General features: G+C 37.8%; 2 protein-coding genes across 8 annotated transcripts in view; one reads left to right on the top strand and one right to left on the bottom strand.

Annotated features, from left to right (window-relative positions):
* Positions 1-505: 505 nt before the first annotated feature.
* Positions 506-18,402, top strand: sec24d (SEC24 homolog D, COPII coat complex component). 2 transcript variants are annotated; one of them, XM_028038921.1, is made up of 23 exons: positions 506-630; positions 2,581-2,768; positions 3,996-4,098; positions 4,320-4,453; positions 4,537-4,956; positions 5,588-5,715; positions 5,907-6,018; positions 6,683-6,810; positions 7,713-7,851; positions 7,962-8,077; positions 9,119-9,243; positions 11,241-11,432; positions 11,582-11,675; positions 12,350-12,466; positions 12,573-12,743; positions 13,921-14,017; positions 14,101-14,246; positions 14,328-14,466; positions 14,933-15,051; positions 15,135-15,314; positions 15,395-15,589; positions 15,788-15,877; positions 16,960-18,402. In XM_028038921.1, the coding sequence occupies exons 2-23, from the start codon at positions 2,618-2,620 to the stop codon at positions 17,098-17,100; spliced, it is 3,237 nt and encodes a 1,078-aa protein (XP_027894722.1). In that variant the 5' UTR covers positions 506-630; positions 2,581-2,617; the 3' UTR covers positions 17,101-18,402. The 2 variants fall into 2 exon arrangements, with proteins under 2 accessions (XP_027894722.1, XP_027894723.1); XM_028038922.1 differs by having other exon boundaries at positions 5,594-5,715.
* A 1,525-nt stretch (positions 18,403-19,927) lies between these two features.
* kcnip4a (potassium voltage-gated channel interacting protein 4a) overlaps positions 19,928-26,873 on the bottom strand; it is a 144,597-nt gene continuing 137,651 nt past the window's right edge. For all 6 annotated transcript variants that reach the window (XM_028039098.1, XM_028039094.1, XM_028039095.1 and 3 more), the window contains 4 exons: positions 24,364-24,471; positions 22,635-22,739; positions 22,454-22,516; positions 19,928-22,354 (listed from right to left, as the gene is read on the bottom strand). In XM_028039098.1, coding sequence (XP_027894899.1) covers positions 22,307-22,354; positions 22,454-22,516; positions 22,635-22,739; positions 24,364-24,471 — 324 coding nt within the window. In that variant the 3' untranslated portion in view covers positions 19,928-22,306. The remainder of the gene's footprint in view (positions 22,355-22,453; positions 22,517-22,634; positions 22,740-24,363; positions 24,472-26,873) is intronic.

Genomic DNA, 26,873 nt, shown 5'->3' on the forward strand with positions numbered 1-26,873 from the left:
AGTTTAAATATGTTTAATAAATGAATGTATTTGATAATTACCATAGTAAAACAAAAACAACTATATATGAAATTTGAACGTTTTTAAGAAGATTTAATACATAATAAATCAAAAATGTTTACTTAGCATAATAAATAAACCTGAAAACTAGTGTAAGTACAAGGTAGGTAGGCTGTTGAGGTGATGAAACGCTCACTGTGCTGACGTGTATGGGTTCCCTCAATTCCACGCATGCGCACACCAGAAGCCCAGTCTGTAAAGTTAGCTCGACTGCTTCACACAAAAACGAAAGTTAGACGGCGAACTCTTCAGAGTAAAACTTACTAGCTGATTATGATAAAGTGTCCATATCTAAAGACACTAGATTAATTCTACTTGGCTGTAAAATGTTGATTTGAGACAGGTTCAGTGTGATTCTTTGAGAAAACGACGTCGAGTTTACTTTAATTCCCTCGTGCGAGAGCGTGTCTTCCTCATTAGTGCTTTTATTTTGAAAAGCTTTAACGCCCCGTAAAGATGGCTGGTTTGTCGTCGTCACGGCAGCGGAGCGACCCGGTGCTCTGTCGAGTTTGACGTGGCACTCCGATTTTCTCAGAGAAGAAGAGGATCTCTCTCTGCCCCGCTGTTCAGGTAAATAACACAAACCAGGAATGATGACACCATTACAGCTCAAATGAATAATATTTCTTCCTCAGGTAACATTTAATTTGAAGCGTGTGCTCACAGCTGGAAACTTTGCAGCGCTTTCCGGTTACCCGCAAAGATTCCTTAATATATAGTAACAATGTGATGTCATGTTTTTTATAAAACATATATAAAGGTCAATGTTATTAAAGTACAATTCCATCTACAAAATGGTAAACATGCTCGGTAAATTGCGTTTTGATTAATGAAGAGTTGTAACGCCTTTTTTCCACCCTTTCTTTCGTTTTTTTTACCCATCATAACGGACTTTGACGTGGCAATTTTCGGAAGTTGCGCAGTCTTCTAAATACAGAACCTCAAACCCCACCAAAACTGTCACAATGTATATGTTAAATAGGTCGAATTGTGTTTAAAATAACATATTTCCGGGGTTTAAAAGCATTAGATGAAGTTGTTGATACGCAGCTGTTGCTTAATGGCCCAGCTGTGCCCAGTGGCTGGCTTTTAAAAAGTTAATTATATCTGCAGCGTTATAATCTTTCTGTTTGAATACGTAGATTTAGTTGAAACGTATCCACTCACGATTTTTAAATGGCAAGATCCCGTACAAGTATTGTGAGGTATTTGTGTTGTAATTTATGCAACGAGCCTGTGCACTAAAAAACCCAGCAGCACATGTTATTTTTCACTTTAAAACTATATAGTCACTTCCATTCATTAACTGTAAGTCTACTCACATATTATTTTTTTGTATTAATTCATTTGAGATAATTTGTAATTCTGCTTGATTTGCTTAGAGTTCCCCATAATCTGATTAGAAGATTAATACAGTTTTTATTGACTACAGCTGATTGTGTTCTAATAAGCTAGTTATTAGTAATGGTATTATAACTTTTTTCCAGAGTAATCTTAATTACATTTTCAATCTCAAATTGCAGTAGATATGGCAATTGTTAAAACAACACCATGTAAAACGATGCTGACTCTAGTCTTATCATCTGGGACCTCCCACAGCAGTGAACGCCAAGCTTTTTGGCATATTTTTTAAATGCTAGTGGAGTTTAAACCCACATAGGACTATCTTCTGTAATCTTGAGAAAATGTGTACAGGTCTGTGAAATAGTTGTTTATATTCACTAGGCACACCCAAGCCTGATTATGCCATACTTGTGAAATCAATGAAGCCGAACCTATCTGACAGCACGAAGTAGGCTAAAAGTTATTGAAAATCAACAATAATTCCCTAATCTAAGAAATAAGATCAGTTTCAAACAAAGTCATTAGTGTCTATAAAATAAAAGGATTAGAAAGGAATTTCGAAAGCTTTCAGCCTCACAGTGAAAGACTGTAGACCTACGTCTGCTAAAAGTTCACTTGTAAAGGTATTTTCAGAGTATTCACAATATGTTGTAGAAGTTATTTAAGCTTTGAAACATATTTTCAATTTGGATCAAATAAATAAAACATAAACTGTTGTCCTAAATGAACCAAGCTGGTACATCTAGTTTTCTTCCCTTAAATGTATTTTCTTATTTAATTTTTATTTATTTTAATTGTTTAAATAAAAACTTCTTTTTAGGTTAATAAAAGTATGTTTAAATTAAGCAGTGACAGTCGATTTTGAATAAGCATTAAAGCATACACTTTATGCTTTAATGCATAAAGTGCTAAAGAGTCAACACTTTAATTGTTTGATTTGATTTTAGTTGAACTTACTGGGTTTTACAGTGTGGTGTTCTAAAGCAATGCTGCTTTATCTATCAGGAAGTAAAGTCAAAGGTCTGCCACACATTGTTGATAACAGAATGAGGTCAAATCTCAGCTGAGGTTCACGTTGCTTGTTTACATTTGGTTCACAGAAAAATACAAAATTAAATGAGCATCCACAAAGAACTAATTCATGTATTTTATAAACTTTATGTTTTACCATTCCAGCTTGGTATGAGCAGACAGTGACAGCCGTCCCATCAGAATGAGCCAACAGGGTTACGTAGCTGCGCCCCCATACTCCCAGGCCCAGCCGGGAATAGGGGGGTACCAAGGTGGATTTGGAGCTCCCCCTGCCCAGCCCCTCTATGGACATTATGGAGGACCACCTCAGGGATTTAATGCTCCACCAGCAGGTACGATCACATTTACAAAAGAATGCTAAATGAGATGTTGTATAAGTTTGTGTGAATAGAATCTGCTCAATCCAGCACATATTGTCAATATTTTATTGGAATATATCATTTTTTCACACTGCGTGCAAGTTTTCCTGTTCCATTAAATCACTGCTGCAACCAGCTATTATGTACAGAATTATTCAGACATTTTCCCAATTTAAATGCTACTACAAAAAGCTTTAGGCCTACCTTTGAAATGTTATCAGTGACACAAAACTAACACTGCATCAGTGCTGAGGCTGAACGGTTATGAATACTTTTGCAAAGCACTGTATGTATGTACATCTTCTTTTAGTTTCTCCCTTTTGGCACTGCCAGTGCCAAAAGGATCATGAAGATGATCCACAGTGGATCATCTTCATCTCTTTCTAGCTGGGAAATGACATTGACTGAAAACATCAGCAGACTTGTTGACCTGTTTATTTCTCTGCTGACAACTCACTAAGTGATGTTGCTCTGCACTGATTTGCATGTAAAGCGGGTAACAGAGATCTGATCACACAAGACAGCTTCTAATGTCAGCTATGAGTGGACTTGCTTAGCCCTGTCTACATTTCTCTTAGTCAGCCAGGGTGCATGTTAATCTGAAACCTCAACACAGACAGCGATTCATGTGTGGATTTACACTGGATTGGATGTTTGCAGTAGTCTAGTCTAAACTAGTCTCAACCCACTCGTATAGGCATCCTTGTATTTCTCCCTGTTAATTTTAAAATAATTTTGTTTATGTTTTTATAAACCATTAAATAAGTTAACAGCTTCTTACTCAACAAATCTCCTGACTTTACAAACTTCTAGGTGAAAAGCATCTGTTTCCCAGCCACAGGAAAAAGTGTCAGAGCTGGACATACATTTTAGGATCTCTCTACTACCTAATACTTTCAAGCTTTGTTTAAAGAGTCATTCCATTAAATAATTTCACTTTGCAGGGTGTTTTAATAATTTTTCAAACATAATCCTGCCATTTTCCTCTGCCACATCTCTCTACAGATATTCTATCACTATATCCATGAACCTTCTCTGTGGTCTTTCTTTTTTTCTTGTCAGATTTAACATCTTTTGTCCAATACATCAACATACCTCCAATTCACATACCAAAACCATCTAAGTGTTGCTTCCTCCAAGCTTGATAATATGTATTTATGTAATACATAGCAGCAAAAGACCATCTGTTATTCATTGCAGGTGTGATGAAGTCACCACCTACATCGCCTGCAGGAATGCCACCGTCTCCTGTATCCAGTCAGTACAATCCAAGTGTGCAGCAGAACGGTGCTCATCCCCAAAGGTAAATTTCTTGGAACAGCAGCTGGATAGAAAGGGAAATCATAACATTTGACTACGGTATAAAACATTGACCTTACACCATAAAAGGTCATGAGCACAAATACTTTCTAAATATTACTTTAAGACTACTCCTGACAGAATACCTTAGGTAGGAGGTATTCTGTCATTAGGAGAACCCACTGAATCAGTTTTATTTAATTCATCTGTTCTAACATTCCACAGGTATGCCTCTCCATCAGCTGCCTCTCCTCCCTATGGTCAGCCTTCACACTCTGTGTACAACAATATGGCATCGCCTGCCCCTCCAACGCAGCAGCTTGCTAATCAGATGAGTGCTATGAACCTGGGCAGCTATGGTAAAGTTGTTGTTTACTGATGCTTCAGTTTTACATTATCTTTAACACCTGACATATCTTAATGTTTTGCCTTGTCCTCAAAGCTCCAGGTGCCATGCAGAGCCAACCCCTTCCTCCAACAAGCTCTGTTGCCCAGCAACATTTCCAGACACCAGCTCCAGCAATGGGTCAGCCACAGATGCATCCAGCCCCACAGGCACCACACATGGCCTCTCAGAATCAGATGTCTCCGCCACAGTCACCCCTTACAAATATGCTGGCATCAGGACAACCAATGGGAGGACAGTCGATGGCTGGGCCGCCAATGGGAGGACAGTCGATGGCTGGGCCGCCAATGGGAGGACAGTCGATGGCTGGGCCGCCAATGGGAGGACAGTCGATGACTGGGCCGCCAATGGCAGGCATGAACATGCCTTTTCCTGGACCTCCACCTTCAGGCCAAGGAGCTTTCCAGCAACATGGTACAGGACCCGCTGCTCCTTCAGGTTACCCACAGCAATCAGGTAACAAGCTTGCAATAACTTTCACAGCAGGGTTTTTTGTTGTATTAAATGATATATTTTTCACATGCATTATATTAATTTTATATTTATTCACTATAATGTCAGAACTAAGAATCAAACCCTTTATAGGACAGAACATACAGTCTTTCTACACTTAGACCCTCTAATCACTTTACATCACTGACTCTGAAGTATAAAGTACACCAGTGAAAGAAAAACCTGGTTTTGATTTGTTAAGACTTAAAATGTTAACATGCAGATAAAGATTTTAAAAACATACAACATGTAAAATCTTCCCATTAAAAATGGAGCAGAATATTCATCTGCGTAGTTCTACAGTTAGACGGAGCAAGAAGTTCCTACCATGGCCTCCTGGAGGTAGCACATCTTTGTCTGTGGTTCTGCATTCAGGAGCTTGGTAGCAGGGGTGGAAGCTTATCCATGATGTCTGTTTACCACTATGACTTGGTCTCCAGAGAATCTTAAGCAGGATTGGCAACACTGGACTCATTCCAAGTCTTCATAAGCCATAAGAAAAATTTAAATATTAATCAAAGGCAAATGTTTTGAGTATAACTTAAATTTTTTTTTTCTTTGATTCATTATTCTGATTATGATGCATTTCTTAAACTTGCAGGTCAGTTTGGGGGACTCATGTCTGGACCCCAGCCAGGCATGTCAGGGGGCTTTCCTGGAACTTCAGGAGGACTTGCTGGTCCCCCTCAAAAGAAACTGGATCCTGATTCTATACCGAGCACAGTGAGTGTGCATAAACTATACCTGCTGTATTACAATATTTTCTGCTGTAGTTGTTCATTCTGACCCAAATGTTTGTTTTGTTGGCAAATCCATAAACAATCTCTCTTTAATTTCATATGTGTGTTTGTTCTACTCTCAAATTCTGAAAGATTATCAAATAAACTTTTTTACTCCAACCTTTCTGCTTTTAGACCCAGGTTATTGAGGATGACAAAGCGAGGCTGGGAGGACATGTCTTTAGCACAAACATGAGAGGACAGGTCCCACCTCTTGTCACCACTGACTTCACAGTTCAGGATCAAGGTACTAATATTTTTGATCTGAAACAAGCCTAAATGACTATTCAGTTAACTGGTATTGGTTTGTGTTTTATTCATACATTATTGATTCAATGGCAAGTTTCAACGGTTGCTTCAAAAGCTTCACAATTGAGGGAAACTTTTGTCAGGGTTTGTGAGGCTCTCTGACGTCACAGAAGACAAGCTCCTGTGATTGGCTTGTTTGCAGCTCCATTTGATCTACTGGCTGGATTATATGAATATGAAGTATATCCCACATTGTCCAACATACCCAATATAATTGGCTTGTTATTTCTGGTTGATGTGTCTGAGCTTCGGTTGAAAGTGATCCTCAAAGCAGTAATCTTAAAAATCTTTCATTTAATGCAGAAATGGGAGCTATCAGGTCAACCAATAGGAATGTATTCAATATGAACATTTGTTCTTAGTTTTAAGTATCATAACTACCAGAAATACATTTCTTCTCTTTCCCTTTTAGAGCAACAGCAGTGTTTGATTTAAGATGAATTTTATTATGCTATGAAATATAATTTTTAATACATTTTCAATGTCTGGATAAGTTGCAACATTACTTTGACAGTGATAAATAGATTATATACAATTAGAACAAAAGTGTTTCTCATTTTGATTTGTCCAATGATATTGAAACGTTGTTTTGTTGACTTCAGGGAACGCAAGTCCAAGATTTATACGCTGCACGACTTACTCACTGCCCTGCACCGCTGAGCTGGCCAAACAGTGCCAAGTGCCTCTCGCTTCCGTCATTAAACCATTTGCAAAGTTGCCAAAAAATGAGGTAAGCTTCATTTTTACTCAGACCATCACACAGAGAAGGAAGATAAAATTACAGCAATGTTTTGATGTTAGTCAAGCGTTTATTCAACACTTGGATGGTTCTTTTGTTGTACTGTTTTGTCTGTCTACAAAAGAAATTTACTTTTTCTTTTGCAATGCAGCATGAACTCTAAATTATGCAGAGTTCAGGAAAGCTGTTTATATCTATCTGCTTGTAGTGGCATTTACACTTGGTTTTATTCAATTAGTGAACACAATTATTACCATATGTCTGAATTTCACTTTTTTTTTTTTTTTAAAGAAATTGTCATTGTTCTGAAGGACTTAATTTGTCCTTTGAATAACCTCCTATAGATGATTATTGGAAGAAGAATACTCACTTAGATATTTTCCACCTCCACTCACTCTGTCCCAGATGCTACATGGCCTTTTTAGGAAATGTTAGCTCTCCTCATCTGGCTTTTAGACCTAGCTCTTAGTGTTAGATCTGCTGGGGCAAATAAAAAACAAATGTGGTTTAGACAAAAAGTCTCAAAGGTGATATTTTCTCCTCACTTATTGAGCACATTGCATTTGGACGTAGCTCAAAAATCATCTTAGCGGGCATAAGAGTTACTTTGTGCAACTGGTTTTAATATGTGAATCTAGAAAACGCCTGTAGAATACAAAACTCTTTCAAATATTTTAGTTCTAGTAGCAAACTATTTTCTTAACATAATTTAAGGCAACGTTTAGTTTCTCATGCATAAAAGAATCACTGGAAAACTCTTTAGTAGATATGAAGATGGCAGAGTGCCTTGCAAAAGAATCCATGTCCTTTGAACTTTTTTACATTATAACCAAAAACTTTAATATATGGCAACCTTGTAGGACATCTTTTAACAGGTTTCTTCTTTTGTTCAGACTCCTCTGTATGTTGTGAACCATGGTGAGACGGGCCCAATACGCTGCAATCGATGTAAGGCCTACATGTGCCCCTACATGCAGTTCATCGACGGCGGTCGTCGCTATCAGTGTAGTTTCTGCAACTGTGTCAGTGAAGGTATAGCATGAAGAAAATGAGACTGTGTTAAATTCTGTTAATATAATGAGGAGTGAAATAGTATATGAGAGAATTTTACATTAAGTGTCATTCTTTGCTTTCTCGTCAAGTGCCAGTCTTCTACTTTCAACACCTGGACCACATGGGCCGTAGGGTGGACTTTTATGAGAGGCCTGAGCTTTCCCAGGGATCCTATGAGTTTGTTGCCACACTTGATTATTGCAAGGTAAACTACAAGAACAGATCTGGCTGCAGTTATCCTGTTTACACAATGCTGACTTAAAATGATCTGATTAATACAGACAAATAACTACATTTATCAGCTCAGTTCCTGTTTATGGCAATAATTATAAACACCACGGTTGGATCCGACCATAAGAGCTTCAATACTGTGCGCAAGATTTTCCAGAGACTGTTATTCATTGTACAAATTAGTCTGGCAAGGACATATGGTTGGACAAAAGTCTTGAGCACACTGAAAACAGAGGACAATGGGGAGACGGTGATGTAAATTAATTGTGTCCCCCATGAGGACGTCTACTAATGTAAACAACATGAGAGGTTTCAACTTAGTCACTCCACTGATCTATCTTTATTCTGCTTACAACAAATGAAACAAAGCAATCAGAGTTAAACCTTTCAAACACAAGTACAACTCTAGTGTTTTACAGAACTAAACCAAAATGTGGACATGGATCTTTTTTTATTTGCAAATATAAGTCTGACAATTCTGACATCCATATATATTCAGCCCCCTTCCTTTGAGGTTGCTAAATAAAACCTATTTTTTACCAATCGTTTGCCTTCAGAAGTCACTTGATTGGTAAAATATGGAGGACCAAAACGGACAAAATTAAATAAATGCATCTTTAATAACTACATGTACAATTAAATAAAGTTTAATTAAGTGCTTAAATTATTACATATGTCATAAAATCATTAAAATGCAACCTTATTATATGTGATGCAGATAATTAATTAACTGTGTATTTATTTCATGATTCCTGTTCCAGCAGTGACACCATGAAATAATCTTATCTGTCAAACTCGCAAGTCAAGGAGTGGGGCTTACACTGATCTGTTTAACTCCATTAGTTAAACGGAGGATTGTCATGGAAACCGTTTTGTGATCACCTCTCTTTACATATCAACTTAAGAAATTGTTACTGTGTGCTTATAGCAAGAGGAAATCACTTTTATATAATTTGTTGTCCACCTTGAGAGAATAAAAATATTGATCAACACAACTGCATTTTTCCCCTCGCAGAACAATAAGCCTCCCAATCCTCCTGCCTATATCTTCATGATTGATGTGTCCTACACCAATATCAAAAGCGGACTGGTCAAACTGGTATGCGATGAGCTCAAGAGTCTGCTGGAGAAGCTGCCCAGGTACAAATAATAATACTAACAACTGGTTTGTTTATTCCCAGCCGAGTAAATCAGTGCTACAATTCGCATCCAACATGTGACTAATTGGGGGGGGAGGAAAAGCGCTTTTCTGATTTAAAAAAAAAAGCAACAAAAAAAACAAAACAGTTTGTTCTTTGAGTCAAGTGAAGGTTTCATAGTTTTGCTATCAGTGAAATGATAAAAAACAGAACTGCGTGAGCTTCATCCACCTTTTGCTGACATTTCGATTTATCTTCGAGAACAGCTTGCTCTTCTCCAGGTTACTCCTTACATGCTTCTTTAGTGCCAGCAACAATAGCTCTGTTCTTTTTGCTGTCATGACTTTATAGCTTAGATGACGGCAAATTCACACTGTGGGTAAAAATCTGTCAGTTCAGTTTGACATGCTTTATGTTGGTCACCTGTTCTCCCAAATGTGTGCCGAATTAATATGGCATTCATTAAAAAGTCACATTAAAAAGCAAACCAAATTATGTAGTTTGAGGACCCAGCTGAACATCAGCTCTTCTGAAGTGATGTTCTAGGCTATAATGGAAGAGTTGTTAATGAGTCATACCTTTCCTTTAATGTGAATGTGAATAATTTAAATAGAATTATATGGAAATAGCATTTGGCACTTGCAGTGTTGGCAAAGTATAATTTTCTTCTGTGTTGTGGTAAATATCAGTGGGTTTTTGTGGAATATCTGCAGACTCGCAGAATATCTGTAGACTGAGCCAACTCTAATGGTGAGATTAAGAGGTTCTTTATTCGTGTGTCGGTGAATCACAAATATAGCTCTCAATAGAATCCAAACATCACCAAGCAAACCCCTCTTGGATTGTATTCCAGTCCTGCAGGGATGTTTATACTTGACTTGGAAGGTCTTCTTGTTAAACGAAACAAGGCCTGACAATGAAGCACAAAGATAAGCCAGGTTCTTGTCTAAACTGTTCTTCTGTTTTGCCTCATACAGCTAAAACCTTTTGATTCAGCGGTTTTCAAAGTCAGATTTAGTACGAATCCTCTTTTGTAATTTACAGTTCAGTTCTAGATGATTTCATAGTCTCGTAGACGTTCTATTATAGTTTTAACCGTTTTGTTGGATGGCATCACAAAAGTGTAATGAATTTTAAAAGTAAGAATTTAAGGTACAACTCTGAATTTATGATGATGGATTTTCTTAATTTACAGGGTCAGAAATACAAGTTTGAATAAAGCTAAAATATTTTGCTAAATATTTTCCAGCATGCTGCAGAGAAACCACTAACAACAAACTTCTATCTAGTATATTATTAGAAGGATATTTGGTTATTCTATTGACAGTTTTGGCAGCTCATGTAACTGTAATTTCTGCTGTAAGTTCTGAAAAAAAAAAATCAAGAAGCAATAGTTGGAACTTGCCTTCAGTGTTGCCAAGCAACTAATTGTTTGTCTCCTTTCACCGCTGAGCTTTTTTCAAGATGGCGTTGAGCTGGTTCTTCTGGAGTTCAGTCCAGTATGAAGGTTTTGGGCCAGGGGTTCCCCTCTCAGCTGTGTTGTAACATCCATTTGACTGTGGAGAAGACACACATGCTCCAGTTTATGAGTCGTCATTTTCAACCAGAATTGTGCCAGAAGTTTGATGGTTACCCATTGTTGGCGTGTCTGTTTATATTTGTATTTTTACCATGTGTGGATCAGAGACTTGCAACCGGCTCTTATGACACTGCACCCTAACAAAAGAACAAATTATTAAACCTTGCATATTAATATTTGGATCAGAATTGTAGGTTTGCTATATCCAAGATATCCAGGTTAACAAATTTGTGTCTTCATGAGAGAAAATAACTTACTGCCCCCACCCCCAGAACTAATCCAGTTATTTGTTTTCTTAACTAATAGAATATTTCCTCTCCTTCATTCACTGCACCTGGCCTGATACTAGTTAAGGCCACCCTGAAGGAAACCTGATGCCCTTCTTAAAGTCTTCTATTGCTGTTTTTGGCTGATTCCAGGGAGGATGGAGCAGAGGCCTCAGCAATAAAAGTGGGCTTTGTTACTTATAACAAGGTGCTTCACTTCTACAACGTGAAGAGCGCTCTGGCCCAGCCGCAGATGATGGTGGTGTCAGACATAGCCGAAATGTTCGTCCCGCTGCTCGATGGCTTTCTCGTGAATTACCAGGACTCCAGGGCTGTCATCTACAAGTAAGACACGTATTATAACATATCTCAAAAATGAGTGTCCGTGGACCTCAAGTTGGAAGCAAGCAAATGTCTCCATTGACTGTCCCCATTCAGTCAACAGGACTGGCAGCTGTTGGCTTTGAGCAGTTCTTAATCTCTCCTCTCTTCAGCCTCTTGGATCAGATCCCGGACATGTTTGCAGACACCAATGAGAGTGAGACGGTCTTCGCTCCCGTCATCCAGGCTGGAGTGGAGGCGTTTAAGGTTAGCAACAGTGTGACATGTGTCAGCATGTAGGGGGACACGTTGGCACTTCCTGTCATCATCCATGTTGTCATGCACTGCTTTGAGTTTATATGTAACCTGAAACGTGTTTCCATTTGTGTGTTGGGTTCTCACAGGCCGAAGGATTCTGTTTTCTATATTTCTAGTAGAAATATGTGCTCTTGTAGGTCCCCTCCATGACTTATGGAAAACTTTAGTACTTAGAGCTTTCTCCCAGTCAATCGTCCTGTGCTTCTGAATAGCACTGCATGCAGTTCATTCAAACTTTATTAGCAGTTCATGGTTACACAAAGTAAAATTAGACAGGGCAATAAAAACTAAAATCACACACAAACACTGAAACAGTGTTTTTAGTGTTCATTGTTTCAGATTTATGAGACTACAGACCCTGACACTGGAGTCCACTTAGGCAAGCATTTTCTCAATCTATTGTTTGTGGTCAGTTAAAGCTAACAGACGGCTTGTTTCTCTGATGTAAGATCAGGGTTTATGGTTAACTTGAAGGAGTAGATGGAACACAATATTGCGGAACTAGACTATTTACATATCAGTTTGCCCACTTCTGGATTTTTTTGCACAGATTTTTGTTGCTACACAAACCAAATTGTGACAACCCAGTCAGATTTGCATGTAATCTGTTGTCGTCCTTCCAGGCAGCAGAATGCAGCGGGAAGCTCTTCATCTTCCACTCGTCCATGCCCACCGCTGAGGCTCCAGGGAAACTGAAGAACAGAGACGACAAAAAGCTGGTCAACACCGACAAGGAGAAAGTGAGCTCCTTTTTTAGATGAACTTTCTTTAAATGTCGGTTTACAACCTGCTCATTACGAGTCAACGATGTCTTACCCAACACTGATGGCCTTGTTTGTACAATAGACCCTTTTCCAGCCTCAGAAAGGAGTGTATGAGCAGCTGTCTAAAGACTGCGTGGCACAAGGATGCTGCGTTGACCTCTTCCTCTTCCCCAGCCAGTACCTTGATTTGGCCTCCATGGCCGATGTGCCTTCACACACCGGAGGCTCCGTCTACAAGTACAATAACTTCCAGGTAAAGAGCTCAGCCTCAATACCTCCAGGCTTGTTGCACAACAAGCTCTCAAGACACTGCAGAAACACAATTTGCAACTCTTATGGTTCTCTTCTGAGTCATTTTTATGATTATGTGAGCTGTGTCAGTGTTACCTTATGCTCAAACAGGAGAATTGCTGCAAAGTAAAGAGCTGAATGGAAACAGCTGTGCTTCCTGGGATGGAAAACTAGCATTTGGCTGCTTTGTATTCTCACTAGAACCAAAGTGAAAGGCTTTTGATTAAAGTGGAACCCATTTAGTTTGATTGATATGGCCTTAAATTTCTTTTACAAATGGAATCGGTTTGTTCTCTGAAGTGCCTTGAGACGACATGTGCACTAAACTAATGAAATGAATAACTTTGTAATTTAAACAGATCTAGAAAAATGTCTAAATTATGCTACAAAAATATCTACATAATTCAGAGGAAAAAATAACCTCAAATAGTTCTGTAAAAGTAACCCTCTTATGAAGACGATAAGCAGGAATCTTGTTAGGAAAACTGAATTCTCTAAAGCCACATATAAAATAATTGATTCTTGTTTTCGCAAGTCCAGATCTTTTATTTGTCTTCTGCCCTCTGGTGGAGTATCCAAGTATTACAAATAGCAGGAGAGTTTTATTCAAGACGGGCTATTCACTCACTGTGTAGGAAACAGAGTCCAGTTTTTAGATTGTGACAGAAAGTAAAATGTCACAAAGATTATTTTAAAAAAATGTTAATAGTTACAGAACAAATAAACAATAAGGAGTGTATTCATAAACAACTGAAAAGATGTGCATTAATTCTGATGCTTACGTTATGCAGGGGTCCATAAAATATACCTTTAGAGCTTTCTTATTTAGTAGCTAGATTTAATTTGTAAAAACCGTAATACATTTACACCTTGATTTATACTTGAACAAGAACATTTAAATAATAAAAATAAATTGTCAAAGCATCTAACAAAGTCCTAAAAGATGTTTAAAGTACAGAGTTTTCTATTTCTTGTACCCAGTTTTTTAAAGATAATATTAACATATTCTTCATGTTTTATTAAGTCACAAAGTGAAATCTAAATTCCGCTGAGATGTCAGGATGTATTACTTTTACTAATTTCTCAGGCTGTTTAGCCGAACAAGACCAAATAGTGACAATAGTGCCATCTGCTGACAGGTGGCGACCGATGGGGAGCACTTCCTCAGAGACCTGAGGAAGGATTTGCAGAAGAGCCTGGGATTCGATGCCGTAATGAGAGTCCGCACCAGTACAGGTAAAGAAAAGCAAACCTTTACGTCCTATTGTTAAAGTTGGCCACCAGATTTTTTGCACAGTGCCGTGTGTGTGACCCTCCAGGCTTCAGGGCCACAGACTTCTTCGGGGCCATTTACATGAACAACACCACAGACGTGGAGATGGCAGCTGTGGACTGCGACAAGGCTGTGACCGTGGAGTTCAAGCACGATGACACTCTCAGCGAGGAGTCGGGGGCTTTTATGCAGGTCCGCCTCTCAGAAACAAAATCCGCTTAATACATGGCGACGGATCCTGTTGAAAACATTTCATTGTTCTTTAATTCCCAGTGTGCTTTGCTGTACACCACCATCAGCGGCCAGCGACGCCTCCGCATCCACAACCTGAGCCTGAACTGCACCTCACAGCTGTCTGAGTTGTACAAGTGCTGCGAGACGGACTCGCTCATCAACTTTTTCGCCAAATCAGGTCAGCTCCTGTTTTAATGCTTAAAGTAGAAAAAAAGTCTCCTCTTAAGAGGGTTAAATATCCTAGTTGAACCCACAAAGGAGAAGCTGGTGCAGGCACACGCTGGCTCACCAGTCAGGAATGTGAAAACAGCTATTTGTGTCTGAATTACAAAAACGAGGACAAGGCATTTGATATCATTCAGGCAGACGAGACTCAAACAAAATATCCCGTCGTATGTGACACACAGGTTTCCAAAACAATTCTTCAAACTTTATTAGTTTTATTTCTTATAGTTTCTGCTATATCAGCCTTTTTTGAAAGGTGATTGGAGCAAATTTACTGTAAATATTTCTACCTAGCTGACAAGAATGTTCTTCTTTTTATTGAAATTGGAGTAAATGTGAAGGAACACTGAACTTATGTCTTAAAGGTCATTTTTAAAGAATTGCATAAGTGTTTAAAAGTTCAGCCTTACTGCTTCCAGCTTACCGTGCCATACTGAACCAGCCTGTGAAGAACGTGAGGGACATCCTGGTCAACCAGACGGCCCACATGCTGGCCTGCTACAGGAAGAACTGCGCCAGTCCATCAGCTGCAAGCCAGGTTGGAGAAATAAAAAAAAAACATTTAGTGATTCTCATTTTAGCATAAAAAGTTCCTGTTTAACTGTATTTTTCTGTATGCAGCTGATCCTGCCTGATTCCATGAAAGTGTTCCCAGTCTACATGAACAGCCTGATGAAAACTGCTCCACTAGTGGGCAGCACTGAGCTTTCCACAGACGACAGGGCCCACCAGCGGCTGTCCGTCATGGCTATGGGGGTGGAGGACAGCCAGCTGCAGCTCTACCCACGCCTCATCCCGCTGGTAGGTGCAGGCAGACAAACCGTGCATGGTCAGCGGTTCTTTGATCAAAACGTCAGCGAACCATGCTTCCTGTCTCCCAGCACAACGTGGACGTTAGCAGAGAGGCGGTGCCCGATCCGGTCCGCTGCTCTGAGGAACGCCTCTCAGACTCCGGCCTGTTTCTGCTGGAGAACGGGCACTCCATCTTTCTGTGGCTGGGCCAAGCGAGCCCGCCGGATCTGATCCAGAGCCTCTTCAACGCGCCCTCACTCGCCCATTTGCAGCAAGAACACATGGTGAGAAGTCATCTCATTACACACAGGATGAAACAGCTTGTCTCTTTAGTCTCCAGATGAATTTAATGGGAATTAGAATGACTGGGTGTGTTAATGTGGCCTAGAATCACAAATGCCACTTCTTCTGCAATGGTAACAATTAGCAGATTCAATATTACAAACCTTTGCTTTAAACTTTAACCTTCTTTGTGTGGTTAGTTCACGCTGCCAGAGCTGGACAACCCGCTGTCAAAGAAGGTCCGAACCATCATCAGTGAGCTGCTGGAGAAAAGGCCAAACTCTATGAAGGTAACAACTAAAACAACAACAAGCTGCTTTCAAAGGAGGAGATAAAGAATAAAAGATACACTTTTAAATGATAAAACAGCAACCTACAAGAAGAGATCATACATGTAAAGTGGAAGGAAAATAATTTGTAGTTTCCATGTTTTTTGACAATACATGCTAGTAATATGTATTCAACCCAAGATACTTTAGTAGAAACACCTTAAGCTTGAAATGAACCTCTGAGCTGTAAGAGAAGGAAATGTCTGCCCATTCTTTGCAACATAACTAAATATGATTAGATGGACAGGATAATGATTTGAAAGTCTTGCCTCTGATTCTAAATTTCCATTTAAGTCTGGACTTTGACTGGGCCACACAAACACTTTGATCTAAGCCATTCCATTTTAGCAGTGAGTTTGGAGTTGTCCTGCTATAATGAGGACCTCCAGCCCATCTCAAGTCTTCTGGAGCCTCTTAACAGGTTTTCTTTCTGTTTCGCTATAAATTGTTCAAAGCATATATTATTTTATAACCAAACCCTTCTTCAAATGTCTGCATAAGCTTGTGTTTACATTACCTACCGGTGGATTCCAACTACTAATTAGACAACTGGTTACACGGACCTAATTTTTGGGGATAGATACAAATGCACAGATTTTCAGATATTTTTAGAAGTTAAATCATACATATTTTTTCTTCTACTTCACAATCATCTACCATTGTGTTATATATTGAATTTTGCGATTGTAATGTGACAAAAAGTGAAAATTCAGAATTTGAGTTCATTTGTAAGGCGGTGTACAGTGTAAGTATTAGTGAGAAACATGTAGATGTAAAGTAAAATAAATAAACTACACAGTTTCTAGAATATTAGTTACAAAAATCATGTAGAATTAATCCTGTGCTACTCTGCCACATAAAATCCCAGTAAAATAAGAGGAAGTGAGAAAGTCGTAACAGTATGAATAAGTTACAAACTACTGTGAAGTGACGACCACAGCAGAGGCTCCTCTCCTCAGGTTACCTGGAGTTCTTACATCATCATGAAGTTTCCAGCTCCTTCACAAACTGCAAACTTGTAACATTTCTCTCATCCTGCTCAGCTGCAGATCGTGAGGCAGAGAGACAAACTGGAGATGTTGTTCCGTCAGTTCCTGGTGGAGGACAAAGGCCTGCACGGCGGCGCCTCCTACATGGACTTCCTGTGCTACGTTCACCGGGAAATCAGGCAGCTGCTCACCTAAGCTGACACACCTGGCCTCAGAACATTTCAGATGATCCATAACAAATTTCTAAGAGATATGAATGATAACGTGACTGCAGACAGCCTTCATGAAGCCCAGAGCCCAAAGCTGCCTCTGGGATGGTTTGATGTGCAAATAACATCTTTTCATTAAGAACTTGCAGTAAATGAGGATCTAAAATCAACTTTGGCCTCAGCAATACATAATCCAGTCTAATTTCATTACTTTGTAAATTATTTTCTGGAAAAGACAAAGGGTTATTTGTGTAGACATTCTGTGTTAATCTTCCAAGAAGAAGTATTTAAGTTGTTATTTTTCAAACAATAAATACTCAATGTTTAAATGGCTTTTAGATGTTTATCATGTTTACTTTATCATCTAACTGGAAAGTGCTTTACAATAACCAGATGAAAAACTCAAAAATGTAAGAAGGATGACGGCAAAAAAAAAAAAAAGCTTCTGGCTGCAGGAGCTGAAATTCTGTCCTGCTTTTACGCCAGGAGTGACTCAAAGTGTTCGATTCTCACGTGCTTCCTCTGAAAGTCGCATTCTTTGTCCATTTATGGCTGAGCTTCCATGCGACCTGCAGCGATGCAGAAAGAGCTTTGTTTTGCTGTTCTGAGCTCACGACGAAGCGAACGCAGCTGTTGCTCGGCAGCAAACAAGGGCAGGAGGAGAAAAGACATTTCTTCTCTCCTCTTCCCTCAAGTCCTTGAGCTGCTGCTGCTGAAAGGGAAAACATCTAGTGAGACAAAAGACTGGATGGCTGGAAGACATCAAAAAGATTTTTAATTTGATCCTGTCATGAGTTGCACATTTTTATAGAAAGTTAATTTAAAACCAAATTAAAAACAGTCAAACTTATCCAATAAATGCAAAATCAAATGTAGCCAAAGTGTCAGCCTACCTTCAGTGTATAGATCCATTAAATCTATGTAGAAAGAGCTTTCAGTACTGTATCATCTCACTGTATTGCATTTCATGCTATTCCAGATATTATCCTGCCCTGTGTTGATGCAGCCAGTATATTTGTTCTTTTTTTTTGTATTTACACAAAATTACCAAATGCCTTAAGTTGATTTTTAATATTTCTGCCAGAGAGGTAAATGACCAACAGTTGTGTCACATTAGTTTGTATGCAAACTTATCTCAGGTGATTTCTGTCCATTACCATTTCAAGTTGAAAGCAGTGATTTGGTTTGAGCTGGAATGATGGAGTGACTCAACGGTCGTTGACGCTCGTTCTGTTTCCTGACTGTAAACAACTTTTTGTTTTTGGTAATTAAACTTTTGACTGAAACAGTTTCGCTCATTTGTTTCTTTACAGTCACCACAGTAAAGAAATTAGGATATCATCAAAAATTGAATTCAAGGAGTAATACTCATTTAGATTCATTGCACATGCTGATATTCTACTTCTGGTCATTTTGATGATTTACAACTAATAACAATTTTTTTAATCTTTAATATTTAGAATATTGAATAAGATCAAGATGTTTTAATACAAAAATGTTCTGTCTAGAAAAATTATGGGGAAAAACAGCCGACTTGACAGGCATTGACACACTACACAAGGAGTTTAAGTCACAACATGTCAAGTGTCTGGCTGTCCATAAGGTGGATATGTACAGATAATGAACCACAACCATTCAAACAGCTGAAATCCTCGAATATCTGAGGTCTCCTCTTGAAATGCTTATAACTGCCCATTTCACAAATTACTAAGGACAAATTATTTGCTAGTGAAAGCTGATTTTTAAAGTAAACTTTTTTTAATTAATAAGAGAAAGACACATCTCATTAGTTTGTATTTAAATAAATAAAAAAATTAAATTATGACCATGAAAATCAACTGCAGGCATTGGAAAACATTTGAATGACCCTAGCACCGTGAGTCTTAATTTCCGTGTGTGATAACCTGTTGCTACCACAAGGGGGCATGAGCTAATCTTTATTTAGTTTGAAGCAACTCTCAGCTGCTTTTTAACCTGAAAATCAAAAATGTGTTAATATAATTTTAATTAAATGAATAACTTTTTATTCTGTAAACGGAGATGAACCCTTCACATGATCTCTACTTCATGGACGATTCTTATTTTCACACAGTGGAAAAAACAAGTGGTCAGAAAATAATCAATGACAAGCTATGATATTTAAAATGGTGAATCCAATAAAATCAATGTTGACCAACTCAATGCAACTAAACCTTGTTCTCTGTTCTGACAAAGCCCCCAACAACCAGTGGCTCACATCAGTAAATAAATTAAAATAATATAAATGTTACTATTTAAACTCAATAAAAAAACCCAAAAAGCTCAAAACCCTAAAAAATAAAGAAAAAAATATTTTACTTTAAAGAAATGTATATGAAAATAATTAGTTTTTAATTTTAATACTTCAGGTCTAAAAAAAAAAAGCTAAAATTTAAATACATTTAATAACTGTTTTAAAACTAAAACAAAAATAAAGATGACATCTTAAAAGCCAAAATTAAAATATACTAAAGTTCTTAAGTGTACCTGCATTTATAGATAGTTTGGAGTCTTTTTGATTTCAAATATCCAGGTTGTGTGAGAGAGAAACAACAGAAATATTGTCTAATGAAAACCAATCCGTACATATATAACGCTATAATGCCCAGACAAGTAGTTTCCATCCATCAGATTGTTACCCAGCATGCTTAGCTTTTTCCTCCATTTAGTGCTACTCAAATCCTTCACTCAGGAACCAATCACGTTGATCCAGACGCTGCCCTGCAGGGAATGAAGGAGAGAAAAAAACTGCAAGAAACAATTTTGCAGACAACAAAGAAATAATGCATAAAATCTGAGGTCACCCACCAAACTCCAGTGGTTTTTACTGTTAAAGCAGCAAATTACAAGAACAAGTCTGAAGACCTGGAATTCCTCAGAGAGCAAGTTTTCATTTAATACTGTACAGTTGACAATTGTTTTATACAATGACCATGACCTGGAGACGACGCTGCCGAGAACTCCTCTACATGAAAAGAAATCAAATAAAAACATGTTGATGCTTTACAAGAAATTTACATACATCATGTCAAAAAATACATCAAAAGCAGCTTATTCTCCCATTTCATTTTTATAAAGTTGCTGTCATCTCCCATGATACTTGCGGTAAAATCTTGCTACAGATGCAAATAAATTTGCTGCAACCTCCAGTAAAGATATCCAAAAGACCTTTAAATAGGTAGATTCATTTCATTTGCAATGTGGAAATTCTGTAGAAATGTCCTCACATTAAGGTTTGGATTCCTTGTAATGTTTTTCAAACTGGGAAAAGAATCTCTTAAAAATATGATCTTGGCAACTTTTTAAAGTTAAACTGAGTTTCTGGGAGGTTTTAATTTGTAATAGGAGAGTATTATACCTCCTTAGGTATAAATATGGCATGACATATTAGCTGCTCTTCAACATGGGAATGACTTCATAAGACCTGATGCAGCCTGATATAGTTACAAGAAAAAAACTATTCACCCAAACCTGCCCATATGTACAGTTAGAGCAATAACCAAGCAATAACCAAGGTTATAATCTCTATAACCGTGGACGCTGTACAGATAGCATGTTGTCTTACCATCAGAAATGTAAAGATGGTGTTTGTTAATCTCTACAGTAGTTTTAACTGGAAATGTGCACTTGGACCAGATGAGTCTAACCTTCTTTTTTTTCCTTATTTATTAATTTTTTTTTTTTTAGCAAAAACCATTCCAGGTGGTTCTGCTGTGCAGCTCAAGATGAATATCTGGGGGAACAAAACAAGCACCTCTTTAAGCACAGCGGAGGATCTGTGATGCTGCGGGCATTTTTGTTTTCCACGGGCCTTGGAATGTTGTTAGAGTCTAAAGCATCTTGAACTATTTGAATTGCAAGAATGTGAGATTTAAAATTAGTGATGTACCATTACAAAATGTGGCAGAAAGAATCAGTGGGAGTTTTTGATATGGTCATTATGGGCCTTTGCCCAGGAGAGCATTAGAAAGAGGGCGGACGAGTACATTAAAAAATCTATTGTTTTGATCCGTCAGTTGTGCATTGAATAAGTTTTCTGATGTTTTTATGTAGATGGAGTCATTCTGTGGCTCAGTAGGCAACCCTACTTGTTGCTCAGGAGCAGAGAGATCAAGTCTGTTACTTTACATGGATAACTATGCCTGACTGGGAAATTTGAAGAAATGTTCTCTTTGCAAACAGTAACCATCTAGTCTGGTCAAAAGTGCATGCTAAACACTTAAGTTACAGATTACAAACTCATTCAAAAACATCAGAGATGTTTAAATGATTTGAAAGCATGATTCGCTCATCACAATAGGTTTTCTTGTTTAAGAAGAGTTTCATATTTTAAAAGGTATAAAAGTTAAACAGCTGAAAAATCTTAAAACAGCTGGTGCGTTTTGTACAAAAAGTAGTTAGCCAAAAAAAAAAAATCATCAGGAGGAATAGGATCTTTAGAGTGTGAATATTTTACGGCATTCTTGGAATCAACATAGTCATGTTAAAGGCTCTACTTTGTAACATTTTCTGCTGTGAGATTGTGCTACTGCAATAAGAGAATAATTTATTTTAAGGCTTTATATACATCTTTACCAGGAGTACCAACAAATTTGTCCACGTCTGTACCCATGTGCTTAAGTTACGGTCCAACTTTGACATCGATACAATCCTTGTGTTGTCTAGTTGGCAAGTAAACATGAGCAGAATTGAGATATTTTCAAATAGACTTCTCATCTAATGTCATATCTTTGAATGTACATCTTAAAATGGTACAACTTGGTTTTTTTTCCCTCTCTAAATTAAGAGTAAAATCACAGACCACTAAGTCAGGTAAGAACACTCTGGAACTTAGAGCAGGTTGTTCAACATTCCTAAAGCTGTGAGTCACAGGGATTTCACTTGGCAGTAAATAAAACAAGGCGGAAAATTTGAATTTAATGTGTGATTTTATTTTACCGCATTTTTAAATATTAATTTGAACCCTATTTTGATAACTTAAAACAAACGATGAATTCCAGAGTGTTCCCAACATGCTGCCTATTTCTACTTGTGGCCCAACAGCAATAATGAACAAGATTTTATCTATGGTCAAAAGTCTGCATAGCACACGGTACACAGTATGAGTCCAAGTCAGTAATTGGGCCATGCTAAAGATGATGTTCCTCTCCAAAGCTCCGGCTGGCGGCCAAAAGTTAGAGAACATTTTCAAAGAGATGCATCGATCGCATGATGTTTTCATCCTGGGGATTATGAAAAAGAAAAGGGGAGACGATATGATGGACAACAGTGAGTTTAAGCCAACAGTAGTGAAAAGTCGGGGAGTGGGGGATCCAGCTTACATTTTGGCAACAGTCAATGAACTCGTCTATGGTTACCACACCGTCTTTATTTTTATCCATCTTCTGTTAGAAAGGGAGGATAGAAAAGATGAACAAAACAAACACACCAAAGGGGGAAGGGGGCTGATTTTTCAGAAACTATAAATACAGAAAAAAAACCAAAACAAACAAAGACACTTGCCTGGAAGAATACTTCTACATGCTGACGAGGCGTCTCCTCTTTCAGGACGGGATATGTGCATTTACCCATCATGTCGTAGATAGCCTTCATGATGTCCAGCATTTCCTGTCATGCGCACACACAGACAAAGCCCTAAAATGTTAAAGAAACAAACAAAAAGAAACAACAAGAACCTGGAAATAAAATTTAAACTCTAACACAAATTACTAAAAGAGAGCCTTTTGTGGTTTTCCAAAGAAAATAAAATTTGAGAATAAAAGTGGTCAAACTATGTTGCCTTACTGTGGTTTTACTTTCGTATGCAGCTTCTGTCAAACTATGTTTACAGCAGTGACTTATTTTTCCTCAGTGTCTGAGCCAAATGAGTGATAAATAATACATCAGTGTAATGACTTTACTTCCAGCCACCACATGCGCCATTTGCTTGAAGTGACTTTTAAAGGCTAAATAATATGAGAGGGCTTTTTACTTAACTTCCTGCTTCTTCCTGAGAAAATCACCACAGAAATAGTCACCTTATGAACATGCATTCAAGTTTCTTCTTCACTATTTCTTGTATATTTATTGTCCTACTTATTGATGGCAGAGTTTGGTGTTCTATGTTCAACCTCATTGCATTTCTGCAACTTTTGTCTGTGTTCATGGAATTTAAAGCCCAAACACAGCTGCAAAGGAAAGGTTACAAAAAGTAGTGATGTGTCTTTTGAATCACCCTCCATTCAAATGAAATAAACTTGCCACATTAAAAGCATCGACAGTGATGCTGCTGAAGTATGCCCAGTGTGAAGGAGACTGTGGATTATTCAGACACTGTTCAAAGATGGGAGACATTATATAAAATTGAAGCCCATCAACAAACACTGAATCAACAGTCACAAAGTTTAATTCATGCTCATTTAATCCCTTTGTGAATTATATCTGCTGGCAGTAGCTTTTCATCCAGAGCCAGATAAAGCAATCAACTGCCAGACACTTTGAGTTTTGTCCAAGAACTTCAAAACTACTGGCAATCCTTGGAGTGCTGGCTGTTAAAAGTTAATTATTTCTTTCTAAGTTTTGTTTGTCTCTTGCAAAGCACTTTGAAATATGCTTCAAATAAAGATGAAAGTACTGACTTGTTAAATAATCAACCTCTGCTACGGACTAAGCTGAAGGGGCGTGAACATGACATAAATACAACCCCGGCAATATAAGAGAGAATATTTCTCAGCGAGAACTATGGGTCAGTTTCTGGTTTCAAGACATTGTTTTCAGAACAACAAAAGTAACATAGCGTGCCAATTTAATGACATAACAAATCTAACTGTGGAGTTTTACAGGTTACTAAAGTGTTAATCAAAATGCTTGACCTTGATTGGCTGACGTCAAGTCAAGTCCATTAACACAACACTCTAAAAACATCCAAAGCTAGAAACAGTGGTTAATAAATGAACAATATTTAGAACAGAACAAAGAAAGAACAACACAGAATCTCTATGTAGATGAATAAAGTCCAAAAAAACAAAGACCCTCCCAAACTTATGTTCGATATGTGTTTTCCTAAATGCTATTATACTGGCTGAAGCATAATGGAAAAAAAAAAAACAACCTGAGATGAATCGGAAACATCAGGAATTAATATTAAAAAGTCAAAAGGTTGGAGCCCGAGATTGTTTGAAACCAAGGATGTTTTGATCATTCATTCCTGCGGTCTTCCTTTATTAAAAGAGATAATTATATCATAATGTACCTCTTTAGTGATGTATCCATCTTTATTGATGTCATAAAGGTTGAAAGCCCAAATGAGCTTTTCCTGCACTGTGCCTCGCAGCAGGATCGAAAGCCCCATAACAAAATCCTGGAACAGAAACAAGAACTGCTTACACGTGTACAAAATATCACACCAGTTAAAAAATAAAAACAAAAAAACTAAACACAACAACAACACATCTCAGATTTAAAATCCCATGAGGTAAACAAAACCAGCCTTGATGCCTCTACTACATTTCTGCTAGCGCACACAATCCACGTTGGTTATTAATTAGAGATGAATGATGAAACAGCAAAAGTGGAGACGCCATAAATCAAAAATACCTAATTATTCAAATGATCAGAAAGCTTATGCTCTGTGTGAGACCCCACAGGGAATCACTGTGTTTCTGCAGGACTAGCCGAGCAAAAAGCAAGAGGGGGGGAGTTAGTTTGGAGTCATGACAGCTCCTCTGTCCTAATAAGCAAATATCTGTCCCTCATAAATATTAATAAAATGCTGCCAGCATCACAAGTAAACTTGGTTGGGCTGAATAAAAAAATGATAGAAGAGACATTTTTGACTTGATTCTTGGGAGAAATCCAGCTTTAGTGTACTAATGGACTTTATAATAAACTGTCAACAATAAGGTCAAATATTATTTGAGTTCCACCACTACTACTTAAATAAACGTACCATGCCAAACAACGATGCCGTCTATGAAATCAACCAGTAGTTTTGGAAACTTATTCTGAAAAAAGAGTCACATTTTGCCCTCATAGAAGTAAACACATACTTTAGATTAAGCTTTCTGGTAACAAACATTCAACATCCTTTGAATAAAAGTTTGTACGTGTGGAAAAACACCTCATGCTTCCTGCATGGTGGAGGATCTGTGATGCCATGGGCCCGATTCTCTTCAGTAGAATCCACTTAGACAGCAGAGCGTTATACTTTTTTTTTAAGTGAGTAAGCCAATTAAATTAAAGCACTTTTTCTCCACAAAACTCCATCCAAACATATCAGGGCATGTGAAGCGATGGCTCTTCAACAGGCGATTTTTCTGAGGTAAATTTCTAGCCTAGTAATTTGGTTTTCACCTGATACATTGAGTGATCCAGAAATCTACCAATATAAGGAGGAGTAGAAGTGTCACAATCCATAAAATACATCATTTATAAATAAATATTTACATATTAGATAGTTCAAATTGAGTGTAATAAATGTTGGATAAGTGGAAAAATTAATCAATATTTATATAAATGTTAATACTTTATTAAAAACACAAATAATTAAAAGAGAAATTAACTGACTAGAAATCAAATTCATTTTAAGTTTAAAATGATGTATGTTAAATTCAATGTTAGTATAAATATTTCTGATTTAACTTTCCACAGTCCATCATTAAGCAATTTGAATTGCCACTGTTGCTAATCACATAAACCCCAACAGAAGATCAACTCGCCCAGCACTTTAAAACAGTGACAGGTCGTCCTGGAAGATGAAATAAATTCATGATATGAAGCAACATGGAGGTCCAAAGGTGAGTTAAGAATTGTATTTGTTATTCGCCGTATGGGCAGTTGCCCAGGGTGGCGTTAGGAGGAGGAATTGCACCACATGTTATAAAACATAACTTATCTTAGCTGCAAACTTTCCACTGCTTTCATGAATGTGCCGTCAACAGACAGCTGGCGCTCGTGTTGAAAATGCCTTCAGCTTACTGCTAAGAAATAGGGAGATCAGGCATCTACTGTGGAGATGCTGTCAATCACACTCTGCACACAAGGGGTGATTCTCAAGATATCTTATGTATCTTTTCTTATTTTTTTCTTTCTCCCCTGTCTGGGAGCTTTATTTAGCAGGAGCCCATAACTATCTGGAACATTTTAAAAACAATGTTTTTTTAGGTACTGTATATGTAAACTGGGACCATTTCTGTGAGTTTATGTGATGCACCCAAAACCAGAAAGAAATTCTGCAACAATAGAGAAATTCGTTAGTGCATTCATTTCGCAAGTCAAACGAAAAAGCCTCACATACAATTCACGTACAAGCCTACAGACTAATGCAAAAAGTAAAAAGGGTATTCAAGGTTCGGTGACATTTGTTTTTGTAATATTATGAATATGTGTTACTAGTTTTAAAGGCCAAGTCGGGGGTGTTTTGCCATTTTCTTGCGAAACACAATCTGTAGGTTTTATGATGGAGGTCGATGCTAGGAGAGAGAGGAGCAATGTTCCTGAAAGAACCATCGCTGAGATGGATGTAGAAAATGGATGGTCACAATAGAAACCCAGAGTTATGTCCTGTTGGTAAATGGGAGCTGCAAAAACTCTAAACAGGAGGACAAGAAGTGTAGCAGTGGTGATTTTGTAAAAAACATCTCAGAATAATACTAGTCTACACTGCTATAGTTGATATTTTTAAGTTTTTTTTGTTGTTGTCACATCTACCAGGGGTGTTAATTAATATAGAGGGAATTCTTTACTATGAGAATATACTATGAA

The sequence above is a fragment of the Xiphophorus couchianus genome, chromosome 14 (assembly GCF_001444195.1).
Source record: "Xiphophorus couchianus chromosome 14, X_couchianus-1.0, whole genome shotgun sequence".
NCBI lineage: Eukaryota > Metazoa > Chordata > Actinopteri > Cyprinodontiformes > Poeciliidae > Xiphophorus > Xiphophorus couchianus.

Coding starts and splice junctions, on each gene's coding strand:
- sec24d (XM_028038921.1), top strand. CDS start 2,618: ATGAGCCAACAGGGTTACGTAGCTGCGCCCCCATACTCCCAGGCCCAG. Junction 7,852..7,961: donor CTGCAACTGTGTCAGTGAAG/GTATAGCATGAA, acceptor TTTCTCGTCAAG/TGCCAGTCTTCTACTTTCAA. Junction 15,315..15,394: donor ACCCACGCCTCATCCCGCTG/GTAGGTGCAGGC, acceptor CCTGTCTCCCAG/CACAACGTGGACGTTAGCAG.